This window comes from Liolophura sinensis, chromosome 8 (assembly GCF_032854445.1).
Source record: "Liolophura sinensis isolate JHLJ2023 chromosome 8, CUHK_Ljap_v2, whole genome shotgun sequence".
NCBI lineage: Eukaryota > Metazoa > Mollusca > Polyplacophora > Chitonida > Chitonidae > Liolophura > Liolophura sinensis.
The window spans coordinates 44,309,998-44,323,996 of NC_088302.1; the positions used below are offsets into that span (position 1 = coordinate 44,309,998).

Consider the following 13,999-nt stretch of genomic DNA (forward strand, 5'->3'; position numbering starts at 1 on the left):
TCTGACGGAAACTAATATTGGAATAAAATCTACAGTCAAACATGTTCTGAGTGAGTGACACAACGTGCGGGGATGCATTTTGTTTTCACGGATTAGAACTAAAAATGTTACAATGACCACTAAATTAGCTCTTTATTTGCGGTTCTTAACGGCAAATTGTTTTGACTAAGAAAAGTATCTGAATTTGTATTCAAGATATCGGTACCGTTATTTAAAAAGGTAAGATATTTCCGGTTTTTTGATCCATGCAAGAACGACCTGACATAATGCTCACATGCAGTTAGATTAGGATTCCTACAATCTTTGATAAGCTCAAAGATTTTTCCTTTGGACAGATTCCCCTTGATTAAAGCCACCCTCATGGGGTACTTTTCAAACTGCAGGAAAACACAGACAACAATGAAGGCACCTATCACAATTATTAACTTTCCTCACTCAACTGCTTCAACTTTTCTGCCAACATTTGCTTGCTCAAAACATGACAATCTGTAAATGACTTACAGCACAATAGGATAGAATGTGGACACAGAACGAACGAAAGTTAGCAAAATATGACCTTTTAATTCTAAGAATGTTAAATGAAAATAAAGCCATTTACCCCATGAACACAAAGAGCATTTAATTTGGAAAAAGTGAAAGACTTTCTCATATATATCAACGTTACAATACCTACAAAAATAATGTAAATCCAGTTGTTACATTATAGTGAAGCATAGCTCAAATATCTCGCGGATAGCAAATCTCGTACCTTTATAAACCAATTGTCACAGATAAAATCCAGGATGTCGATATGTTAAGCCCATGTGTGTCACAGCAAAATTAATATACAACTGTGTGTTACAGCAATATTAATATACAATTATGTGTTACAGAAAAATTAATATACAACTGTGTGTTACAGCAAAGATACAACTGTGTGTTACAGTTAAGGCAAGAGTTGTATGACGTCCATAAAATTTGTCTAGATGTTCAGCCCATGTGTGTTACAGCAAACATACAACTGGGTGTCATAAACTCATCACACGTCCGACTGCCAACCCGAGCGATCTTGCTATCCGTAATAACGGACGGTGGTGGTGGTATAAAAGCCCACGGTGAAGTAGACGATGAGAATAATGGTGACTGTAAGAACACCGACAATGATGGCGGAGATGGACAGTCCCAGTGACACCTTAGCTTTGGTCTGAGCCGTGTCGTAATCCCCGGACCTGGCTGCGTCTGCAGACTGAAATACAGGTAGTCATACATTAAACTAAAAAAAAAACAAAAAAAAAAAACAAAAAACACAAAAAAAAACAAAAAAAAGAAAAGAATAATAATCCGTTACATGTAAGTTAAACAGAAAGTATGCTGTCTGATAGATACGAGATTGTATGTCTATTATGCTATTATAAAGTATGATAATATGTCATATTCAGGATAATACCCTTACATGTAAGTTTAACAGAAAGTATGCTGTGTGATGGAAACTAGATTATAGACCTGTTCTGTCAATATAATATGGTACTACGTCATATTCAACATAACATCTTATCAGTCTACTACATTGTACAAGGTTTATGTTAAATGGATTAAACATATAGCTAGATATTAGCTAGAAAAATCTGCTGCAATGACAGAGTACATTCTAGTATCACTGATACTAACAGACATTCTGTTGAAGTTAACGGATTTTTTCAGAGTTAATAAGGTCTGTGTAGGAGCGACGAATCCAAATACAGTTAGAACATGATTTATTTATTTATTTGATTGGTGCTTTACGTCGTACTCAAGAATATTTCATTTGTACGACGGCGGTCAGCATTATGGTGGGATGAAAACAAACAGAACCCATGGTAAATCCACGGCCATCCGCAGGTTACCGAATCACCATTGACCAATAATGTTTGGCGTTTAGTTTCATTCAGAATTCCATGGGATGAATACCTGCGCACCTCTCTCCTCATTTCAACTAATGCCCTTACCATGCTGGAGAAAATGATGGCCACCAGTCCGAGAGGCCAGAAACAGCATAGGCACGAGACAATGGCCAGGGCCATATGGTTGTTTGGCGGAGGGTTGTTTGCCTGTACGTACGTGACATTCGGCTGAGTAGTCTGCGAGGGAAAAAAAACCACAAAAAACAACAACAGTGATTACAATAATATGACAAAACACACAGATATACCCACACAAACAGACCCTGTTAAACCTTTGATTTGTAACAGGGGCTGTTGGTACAAATGACACTGTAATATGTTGAAAGACAATGTTCGTGATTTCCAAATTCCAAAGACGGGTGCTAAGTCGCACAATTTGATCGATGTAGCCTACTGTCGGCTTTACATTTTAACTAGTCACTGAGATGGAATCTGGCTTCTCTGTTTTGGACAGGAAAAAGAACGTTGTTTCTGTACGTTGTTATCAGGTGTGGTGTAATTATCGACATTTTCAACACCTTTTTTTTTTACATGCACCGGTCTTTTTAACGGGTGTGCGGTCATACATAGCGTCAAAGGTACGTATATACATACATGCATAATGATGTGTATAATATGATGTGCGCAAACTCACCACGACAGTAGTGTTGTGCGAATAGCCTGCACTGGGATACTGCTGGCCATACCCCTCCTTATCCGGGTAAACTGAAGAAGGAATAGAGGTTTAATTACAAGTGGGGTTGCTGCATATTTTTAATTCCGTGAGGTGACGCTAGTGTGAATCATGAACTAGAGTAAGTTTTACATCAAAAATGAATTGTAACGTAACGTCGACACCGTTACAATGTATCAGTTTCCATTATAACGTCGTACTGTCTCTAAAGTGACGCCATCTTGATGAACTGGGAAAGGAACAATTGACGTCATTAAAATGACGTCAAGGTCCTGCTGCCGAGCGTTATATGAATATGTTTGAGTAACAGTTTTATCGCGTATGTAGAAATAAGTATCTGGGGCTTGCACAAAAAGTTCACAATTGACGGAGAAATTGAGGGATAGATGTATAAATAAGTAGCTCAAGTTAGATGCATGTATATTATTTCACAACGGATGTATGTACACATATGACAGGCTGAATGGGATTGCTCGTCGGAAGACTGGGAATCGCTTAATGCTATGAAATTAATATCTCCATGGGGGGACATACGATTTCGTCTTGTCCGTTCCACATTTGTTTTATAAAAACTGTTTGTCTTTATTTTAATAGGCCACATGGTAGGCCTATATATGTACGTGTTCGAAGGCAGCATGCCTTTATCAAAACTGTAGGTGGCGGCTTAGATTGTATGTTGTATATAAAAAAAAATCATACAAAGGAGGCCTACGTGTAAAGTATGGATAACAAATGAGCATTAAGTGTATAGTAAAATTAATTATAGTGTACATTAAGGGTATAGTAAAATTTAATGAATATCTGTTCAGGGACATCGTCACAATGTATTTCTTCAAAACATTTCAGTTTATGTTAACTGCAAGTTTAATATCGGCATTTTACACATAATGTAAACACAACGTCAGGTTTACCAAGCCATTTGTGTTTATTGAAATTGTCTACCATATAACTACGTAAACATTTTACATGCTCGCTATATGTAAAATAAACACATCTCTTTAGTTGCTAAATATAGTTCTTATGAATAAACACAAGAACTCGTTTCTAAACCGTAACAGAAATGTTTTTAAAATCGAAACACTTACTTTAAGTGCGTAGGCCTTCATCCTTTGTGTATGTGTTTATAGCTCTTTGTGCTTTTTCATCTCTACACTTCTGATAGGTATATATGGCCTATGTGTGAAGCATACGCGCTACGTGAAACGCGAGAAGCAAGCAGGAATTCAGACTGTATCCATATGGAATATAGTGTATTGTGCAGAGTTAGTGTGGTGGTTCATGAAATTGAAATCACATGGTGAAATTTTCCAGTCGGCCCATCGAATGAAAATGCGCTCTTCCATGCGATTGTAGCATTCGACAAATCACATCGACTGAACGCGGCTTATAAAATTGGCTTGCCCTGCTTCCATTCCCAACCTGCGGACGGCCGTGGGTCCACCCCCCTCCCCCCCACGCGCACCCGGGTGCTGTCCGGTAAAACACCAATTAAATAAGTTAATAAGTAACGCCCGCGGTAAATATTTGTGAACCAGCCTATACGGTATGCTGATGGTCATGCTTGAAAATCTATGGACTGCCATTCAAGGTTATAGGTATCCTAACGTAAATAGGCTGTATGTAAGCACTTCCCCGAACCAACAAAGAAAAGGAGAAAAGAAGAAGCAGAATAAATAAGGGCCACTACATAGGTCAGATCTAAGAGGAGTGCTATAAACAGGATTTCGAAATAATAAGATTTCGAAAGAAAAAACCATGGTTTGCACGTTTTGACCCAGAAAATGTGCAACAAGATTACCACAGAACCCGGACATTAATGCACGCTTTTCTGTATGGATGGATGTAGCTTTTGTGTGGAGAACGAGTAAATTTCCGCTGACATACAAAGCTGTTATGGGGTAAATGCTTAAAAAATTTGTTATGTATTAAATATGACGCAGATACATAATGAAGTAGAATCACATCTAAATGGGATTCCGGTCAACCACCACTTTTCTTCTCAGAATTACGAAATACTATCTTTTTATATATACATTTACTTTTTTATAAACATTTTGTTTAATGGCCACGCGATTTTACATGGTCTGTATAACATGGTAGGTTGTATACCTATATCTGACAGCCAAGGTTGTTCATGCGTGCACACCACATGCAAATCATGCCTTTTCAAGTCTGTCCATGCAAAATTTCTGTGAACGTTGATCGAGGTGACATAGAGCCATAAAGGGACCTCGTGAATGTCCCGGACAATATTTTGTACTAATGTGAAAAAACTCTTCACTGATCACATTCAGTGAATGAATTCAACAAAATGGATTCTGAAATACACAAATGCTGAAATTGTGAATAGAACCAATTGACTGTACAGGTTAGGGCGTAGAAGAGAGCACGAAAAAATATAAAGAGCGTTGCGCAATGAAGCCGTTTCAGTACTGTTTAAGAGTATTGAGCAATATCAGAATCTAATAACGGGAGGCATAATATTATAATAAATTAATAAAAGCATAGCCAAATCGTGTTTATGATTGAGGTTAAGCATTTCCGAGTTGCACCGCCACCTCCACCCCACGCTTTGCCCACCCATCTCACCCCAGATATATATTATATATACACATGTAGTTATCCACCTAGCATAAACATATCTTTACTTTTGATATGCTGTATAATGTAGAATATAAAAAACAGCAGAGAAATGGAATTAAAATTGATTGTGATTCCGGAAGACGGGTTTTCCAAACCACGATATATGAGTCTTCTATAAACTGTAACATTTTTAATAAACACTTTGTTTGAATTTATCCATATGCTTTTCATAAGCAGTCGTGACAGTGTGATCGATGTAGGCTAGTTACACACTTACAGGTAAACATTGCCTGTCCAGGCCCACTCCGCGTAAGATTTCTGCGTAAGATTAAGTAAGCCTGTGATTGCGACATAACAGGATATTTAGCTGCGCCTCTCCCGGAGCACAAATTTTCTGTATTTCTCTCATGTGTTATCTCTCGATAGGTCACGGTGCACCACAACTGCGCAGTGATCGAGCAGAGCCATAGAGTGAGTGAGTGCTTGGGGTTTAACGTCGTACTCAACAATTTTTCAGTCATATGACGACGAAGGAATCCTTAGGGTGCATGTACGTGTAATGTGCCTCCTTGCAGCAGGACGGATTTCCACCGCTCCTTTATCTAGTGCTGCTTCACTGAGACGACTTACCGAAGGCAAGTAAGCCGCCCCGCCCGAGCCATTATACTGATATGGGTCAACCAGTCGTTGCACTACCCCCTTGATGCTGAACGCCAAGCGAGGAAGTTACAACTTCCTCTTTTATAGTCTTAGATGTGACTCGATCAAGGATTGATCCTGGATCTACCGGTCCCGACAGAGCCATAGAAAAGCTATAGATGTCCCGGCAAGGTGGTGACAGTCGAATAGAATACGAAAATAGCCATTGTATTCGACTGTAACAAATATATCACATATATAGTGCATCAGATGTCTGGTGAAATATTTTACTTCAGAAAAGACTTTAAGCCACACAAAATGACAAACTTTATATACAGATAAAATTAATCTATAAACTTTGATTCAAGCTTCGGGCTTTCTAGTTTTAAGACGTTCCGTTCGTCTAGTGAGTGGTATAGGAGTACAAAAACAGGAAAACTCCACTTAAATAAACATATTATTGAAACGGTTCTTACACATCCGTAGCAGTAAGCTTTTAATTGCCACAGTATTTTATGAGGGAAATTGCATAATTTTGTAAATGTATATGTGCGTAGTTTTTGTTTGGTCTTGTACACTTTCTTCCGTGTGATTCGAGAGGATATATACTTTGCCAACTGTTGTGAGGGATAGCGTTTTGGAGGTATCACGTGAGCGAGGGATCCCGTGACTGAAGGACAGAGTGTCTGTCGGACACCATGTCTGAGATGTTCCATGGATAGCGTGGCTAAGGGATATCGTGTCTAATGGATCGCGTGTCCGACGAGAGTTGGATTTGTTAGGTAACGATAGGAATATGGACAACCAAATAGACTACACTGGAAAACGACTGAATGTAAAAGTACTCCTTTATATGCAGTTCGATCGCCCTTTGGTGGAAATAGAAACACCAGGCAAACAGACAAAAGAAAGAAATGACCAAATGCAATGACCCGATCTGGGTTTGATCCCAGGCCCCTCGACTTCGATCATGAAACATAAAAATGTAATATTTTTTTACTGTCGAGACCGAGTTATTCTATTTCAGGCTTGTTGATTCTGCATAATATCTTACGTTATTATAAATTACCCGCGTGTAGAGAAGGGTATATGGGAATTTAAACCCTGTGTGTGAAATTTTAACCCTGATTAAATTACCCTTTTTGGGCATGTCCTGCGGCTGTGACAAGTGTATGTCAACATTTTTACCCGTTTGATCAGTCAGTGGCAATCGAGAATCACGCATGATGCAGGGACAAATGTATGTACCACATTTAACCTTTCTTTTCGGCTGCTTTGTTGACGTCAGCTTAGGCCTCGTCAATGTAGGTTATATGATTGTCTTTTGACTTGTGAAACACCTCACTCCTTGTGTTCTGCCCTGTGTCTAGCTATCATCTCCAGTAACTTGAAACTTTTAAAAGAGTCACGTGAAAACTTTCTCTTACCTATACCTGTCCATATTATTTTCGTCAGTTCAACGATTGTTCACGGTAGTTGCATAAATGATCTCCCCAGAAAAAAATTTCTCCTTTATGTGAAGTAGAAAATATTTTAAATTGTATTTACCTATAGGGTATGCAAAATGCATTTGATATACAACGGAACTATTGTACTTTTATATCCGGCTTGACTTTTAAATAACATGAAACAATCTGGATACCTGACATACACAAACAAATCTGAATGACGTGGATGGTTGAAATACAGCAGAAGTGAATGAAATACAGTCGATATAGCAAAAATGCTGTCCGATAAAATGGTGATCGACTGAGCTCTATGTTCCCGACTACATAGCTGAAATACTCTCCAACGTGGCTGAAAACAAGGCATTGCCATGAAACCATTCATATATTCACGCCACATCAGTTGTGAGTACAGATACAATCAGTTGTTAGTTTTTTACATGATGAAAAACAAAATCTTAAAAATATCGAATTTCGTAAAGTTTACAGATGTGGTTCTGATGATGGAGATTTTGTTGGTCCTAATACGAGGGTATGTTGACATTTGAGGCAACAGCTGAAGTTCGGATATATTAGGGAGAGTGTGTAGGCGCTATAGCTGCTTTAGCCGTGTAAAAATTAATAAACATGAAATGACGAAATGAAAAAAATCAAGTGGTAAGTCAAAGAAACAATGATTTACCTTCGTAAGCTACTGAATTATGCGATGACGGAAAATTGGTGTTGAAACGGCTAAGGCATTTCACTTCTGTTTGGTTTTCTTGTATAACAGACTGTCCATTAAAATGTATGAACGAAAAAGATTACACGAATAGTGGATATATTATGCATGGCAAGTAGTGGAATAAAGTGGTCAGGAAAAAAAGCAAAGAAATAGATAAAGAAACAAACAAACGGATACAAAGTGACACATAGCTAAAATGATATGGCTTACCTGACATTGTGATGTGTGAAGATCGGGCCTTATCCTTAAGTCAGAATAGTCTTACACAAGATAGCGTTATGTTAACGCTTAAGTATAGAGATGTTTGGCGACGTTTTGCAATACCAGTCATACAGCATATGATTGGCTATCTACATACGCACGTGACGCCAAAAGGAAGGCGTATTACAAAAGATTCACCCTTCCAGGCACGTGAAAAATACCCACTTCGTGAGTGACTTGTCCTGACTCTCATATACAGAGATATATTCAATTCTCATTTTTTTTTTATCTCTCTTCAGTACAGGTAACACTTTGAATGTCATTTGTTGTTATTTTGTCCGCTCGAGTAACGGTAATGTGAATATATCCGGGTAATCGAAGCGTAACTGTAGGGTTTATCTCTCGAGCGATCACACCCAGATGTGTTGAAATAGTGGCTTTCTGACACAATATCAAGTGGAGTATGTGCGGTATTCTGTATTAGCGTCATGTTATTTCAGTCAGCATACATGGCAGAAGGCCGTTGTCGAATGAACAAGATGTCTGCCGTTCAGTCGCTAGGGCACACAAGATGTAGGTTCAAATCGGGCCTTGGGCAAGGAATTAGTGGTGCCTCGGTGACAGTAAGCAGTAGTCTTACGTTCATAAAAGACCATCTGCCTTCCACAAGTATTATAAACACATCTGTACGTCATACGTGGGAAAAGTCGCCAGTAACTCGCCACTCCTTCAACCACAACACTGATGCCTATCGCTTAAGAGAGATATTCTTGAGAACTACGTTAAACAACAATTCCAAAAATATTCCAAAAAAAGTTTTATGTCCTCTTATTGTCTGATATCAGATGATATCAGCACTGTAAATGGAAACGTCTGCAGTATGAGAAAGTAAGTAAGTAAGTACGTTTATGTAAACTCTTTGATACCTGTGATGAGTGTTAAACGGTAGTGGAGACGTAGATGTTTCGCCTTTCCAGAGTTACCTCTCTGGTATCTCTGGCGGGTGTGGTGTAGTACAGTTGCGGAGATGTGGATGTTTAGTCTTGTTACCTCTCTGGTATCTCTGGCGGGTGTGATGTAGTACAGTTGTGCAGATGTAGATTTCCATCTCTTTAGCCCTAGTCAGATCGGAGTACTGGCCAGATAGGCCTCAGATTCATCAAACTCCCAGACAATCCCAGGCCTAACGAAATCAGGGTATCAGCATCACAATCGTTCAATAGTCCCTGCCTATTTGTGTTAGCCAGGTCAGAATCCCATGTCTTTAGTCCTAGTCAGATCGGAGTACTGGCCAGATAAGTTACAGGTTCATCAAATTCCCAAACTGATTAGTCCCAGGCTTAAAGCGGTCAGGGCCTCCGCCTCACCAGCGCTCTGTGATGTGTTTTGCATTGATTGAGCCGTTTTATAGCTTCTTGGGGCTATTTATTTTTTGAAAATATCCATTTTGATGAAAAATCGGTAAAATGCTGTTCAGTGTAGGGTAGCATGTGTATAGGCATCCTGAAATGAACAACATGCAACGTTCTAGTATTCCTACGCTTGAAAATGGAGACGTTCAGAGCAGAAATTGCTGCAAAAATTGAAAGTTTCAGTGTTTATAGCGAAAACGGAGCCTGTCGAGTGTGGACTGGACCATTGACGAGGGATGGTCGATATGGCCTTGCCTCCTACAAAGACCCCGTCACACATCGATGGAAGAAGAAACATATCAGTAGACTTGTTTATATGGCCAGACAGGGGCTGTCACATTTAGATCCCAAGCTTGATTGTTCACACGTGTGCCACAACACACGCTGTGTAAATGTGGACCACATAAGCTTGGAACCGCATTGTGCTGCAACGTAGGGCGCTGTCTCGGCCATGGGCAGTATGCAAGGTGCATGCTGCATTTAAGACTGAGCAGGTTGGTTTCCCCTCATTAAAAATAATAAATAACAGATGTGTTTCAGATTTTGCTCAATTTCTGTTATCATTTTTTAATTTCTTTCATAAACGACAACAGCAGTGACAAATTATATACAAAACTGGCGGTTACAAATATCTAGTGTATGTGTGATCTGTTGGGGTGTTGTCCAGTTGTCCCTTGGCATAGTCAGTTTTCTCTTCTGGATTTGAAAGCCTGTACTCAATGTGCTCTCGGAGTTTTCTGGCTGTATTGCGGAGGGATCTCCCCTTAACTGTCTGTTGCTTCTTATAAACCTTTGTGGTGCTGGTTCACCCTTTCAATCTGTTGTACTGTTTTCTCGCTCCTAGGCGAAATACTGGCGCCGACAGCTTGGAGTTTGGCAGCCGTGGACTTGTCCTGGCCATTGTTAAGTCTGTGGATTGTGGACGCCGCCCTTCCCTGCATATTTCTGCTGTAGTTTACATTCTTGGGCAAGGAGACGCTGAGTGATCTGTTGACAGCTTCGCACTTTTGAGTGCTGGTGTTCACCCGGAGACTGGCGACGGCTGTCTCGCTCAACCTCATGTGCAGTACTTCGGTCAATAGTTTCCTGTCGTTGTCATCCATGTTGAAAGGGCAGAGTTTACTGGTGGATAAAAACAGGGACCTCTCCCACCAGCTGCTGGTTTCCCCTCCGGAGCAAACCACACTGTTCCTGCGGCATTTGGAACAGTCCCCACCGTAACACCTGACCGTTGCATCCACAACCCTGGGTAGCTAAGTTTTTATTTTCCTCATGTCACCAATGTGCTCAGACATAAGTATCAAGAGAAAATATCAGAGAAAAAATAGACCGAGAAAATATCAAGCTACACCTGGCCTTAACATCCTGACTCAACACCTTCTGTGCTTTCTTCTTGGCTTCTCTCGTTCGGCCCTGTCCTTCGAACATGGCATCGCTGAACTTAGCCTGGTTACATTTCTTGAACTGGGATCTACCAAGGTGCGTGGGGTCTGCTAACCGTTCGACCTCCCACAGTGGCTCGACCAGTCGGATGTCGTCCTCCACTCCCTTGACTGACCTGGAGTCGCCGTCCGTGGTTACGTGCTTGGCTAAAACACCCTGCCTCGCCAATCCCTCGCCAATCTCGTTCCCCATATTATACTCGGACCAGGGGGCATGTGGGTTTGTGTTCGCTGTGCACTCCTCGTGGCCTCCAGGGCACTTTACTTGGAAGCCTTTTCCTCTCAGCCAGAACCCAGTCCAACACAATTTATTCTTCAATGCTGCGGAGACAATGTATTGCTTGTCTGTTGATGTCTCCACAGCCAGGGAAATGGCTTGTGAAGCATTCTGGCCCGGTTTCTTGAGACTGGTTATGGTAATGCTTTTGTGGCGAGTGTCTGTGGCCTAATCTATTGTGCTGTCATCCTCTCCTCTTTGCCTTTTGTATGCCTTTACCTCTTCCACCTTATTTGCCATATCCTCTCTGTTCAGCTTTGCGATTGCGATTGCAGATGCGATGCATGTTGCTACGAGTGGCAGGCGGCACGTCCATCGCTGCAAATAGGAGTCTGGCTCGGGTGTTCCCCATTGGTGTGTCCTGGAGGCCTACTTGAAGAGCTCGGTTCACCGCCGCAGCTTTTTGGCCAGGTCTGTTGCATTCTACCTCTTTGTAGAATTTGTGGAAGCCAGATACATAGTCACAGTCACAGCACTTAAAACTGAACGCCCAGGCTAAACCCCACTTTTTCTCTGCAGCTATCTTTAACCTGGGCAGTGGACAGTGGTCCTTGGTCTCACTGTGCTCAAGCATAACTTTGTTCCATATACACACCATTTTCTGTATATCTATGAGTCGCATTCCTTCAGCAGCCCATTCCCGCTCATGTGTATCTCTGTCTGATCCAGCCGTGGAATCCACCTTGCACCGTCTTGGCCGCTGTATTCTCTTTGTGTCAGGCTGGTGTGTTCTTACAGCCTCCTGATTGGGCTGGAAATCTGTGTCCATCAAGGAACACCCAGGCAGAGGATTCAGCATGTCTGTAACTGCTGACAGTTTATTTGAGCGATCCTGGGCCTTTCCAGCTTGAAATCTAGACTGTTTCCTCTTTCTGTCTCCCTTCATGGTGTTTTGGGGTAGATTGTTTGCCTTGTTAACTGTCAGACTGGCCAATATAGGTGTACTTGGTGGCTGCCTGATTGGAAATGTTAAATTCATATTTTTCCTCTCTGTTTATATGTTGTAGATGCCAATGTGACACCCTTTGATGTGACTGTGCAGAGTAATAACCTGCTGTGAGACAACAGCAATGGTGCAGGGAGTTTTTGCATAGTGAGCTGGTCAGCCAATCAGCAGTGATGGGGGAGGAGGGCGGGGGGGTGGGGGGGGGGGGTGGGCTGGCTGGGTGGTCTTTTAAAGGGTTTCATCATGTTATTCAGTGGGGAACTGGGATACTAGTCTTTTCTCAAGTCCTGTCCACTGAAAAAGTGCCTGTGAGTAGGTCTTCATCACCTTGAGGCATTATTCTTGCTTTGATTTTGATCACAAATGATTGTTCCGAAATTGTGACAATCCGCTTTGATACCCCCTACCACACTGTCAGTCAATTTTTTTCACATAGTTGCTGAAGTAAATGTCTTATATTTTGACATTTAATTGTCAGATAAATTGCCTATATTTTGATGTATGCTTTGACACTTTTGGCTTGTAACTTTGATATTTAAAGCTGCTCTTTAAATGTATATTTCTCTAAATGGTTCCTTTTGAAAAGTCTAAAGTGCTCTGTCAATGTGATTTTTTTAACCTTTCTTGCAGATAAACATCTTGTCTTTCCAAAGCAGTTGACCTGATGGAGATATCTTGAACGGTATATGCACTGCAAAGCTTCAAAGTTTACCCTTCAGAGTTTTTTTACCCTGAAAAAAAAGAAACATGTCCAAGATGGGGGTACCCCAACTTGAATTCATCCAACTCCAAAGTTTCTGCATGTTTCAAGCCCTAATTTTGCCTGTGAGGTTCAGAAGTGTCAGGAATTATGTGGTGCAAAAATTAGTGATTTTGAAAAAAGTTGGCTGGTGTGATAGGACACAGACCCCCATTACAACTTCCGTTTTTCGGTAGAACTACGATTGTAGTTCTGTGAATTTTAGGGTATAAAGTCTTTTTTTGCTCCCAGGCGTCCATTTTTGGTGCACAGGTGCATGCTTGGTATTAAAATGCTGGAAACTGTCTAAACTTTGAGGAGGTATGAGGTTTATTGATGAAAGTTTGAAATTCTGGGTGAGAGGACACAAGGTGTGAGGTAGTGATGAGGCTGCGAGTGACGTCCCTTTGGCGTTGCTAGGCACGCCTCCCAGCTGCCGGCAGGGAAAGGTCCAGATTTTGACGGTCAACCTATGTCAAGATTTTAATGACTTCTTTCTCACAGGCTGGGCCAGGTATGCACCAAAGCTTATTGGCCACGGAATGTTTGGGACCGAGCTACAGCGCTAGACGTTAACATTGTCGCTTATAGAAAATTAATGGGGGTCCGAGGCCATCTTGTCGGTTCAGTGGGCGGTGGTTGGCTCAAAAGCTGACAAGGGTGACAACTCTAGCACAAATTTTCTGCCTCTCGATCGATACATGTTCACTTTCGTTTGTGGCTTTCTTTTTAACAATACCCTTATGACCCTGGTGTGCAAGTTTCAATACTTGCCAGCACAAGCGTTGCGGAACGCCGATTCTCGTTCCACGCAAAACTAATTGACCTAATACGTTCAGCTCATTCCGAACAGTTCGGTAACGCTGAACTCTCTCAGAGTTCCAGTCTCCTGACTTGATGTTCTCTTGAACATCTCTCCGCCGCAAATCTTATGTATTCCACCGCGACGTGGCACAGACCTTTCCGTGTTCTGTGCCATTCTTGACAATGCGTCAGCGA

At 41.2% G+C, this 13,999-nt stretch overlaps 1 protein-coding gene across 1 annotated transcript; it reads right to left on the bottom strand.

The window, feature by feature from the left end:
• Positions 1-541: 541 nt before the first annotated feature.
• Positions 542-8,272, bottom strand: LOC135472466 (transmembrane protein 233-like). Its single transcript, XM_064751981.1, has 4 exons — positions 8,194-8,272; positions 2,554-2,624; positions 1,965-2,096; positions 542-1,225 (listed from the first exon to the last, which is right to left on the bottom strand). Exons 1-4 carry the CDS (start codon positions 8,198-8,200, stop codon positions 1,052-1,054), a joined length of 384 nt encoding a protein of 127 aa, XP_064608051.1. The 5' UTR covers positions 8,201-8,272; the 3' UTR covers positions 542-1,051.
• Positions 8,273-13,999: the final 5,727 nt, after the last annotated feature.

What these genes read in the sequence shown, in the direction of transcription:
- LOC135472466 (XM_064751981.1), bottom strand. An exon ending in CGCACAACACTACTGTCGTG is followed by an intron (nt 2,097 to 2,553) that starts GTGAGTTTGCGC and finishes TTTCCCTCGCAG; the next exon opens with ACTACTCAGCCGAATGTCAC. An exon ending in CCATCATTTTCTCCAGCATG is followed by an intron (nt 1,226 to 1,964) that starts GTAAGGGCATTA and finishes CCTGTATTTCAG; the next exon opens with TCTGCAGACGCAGCCAGGTC.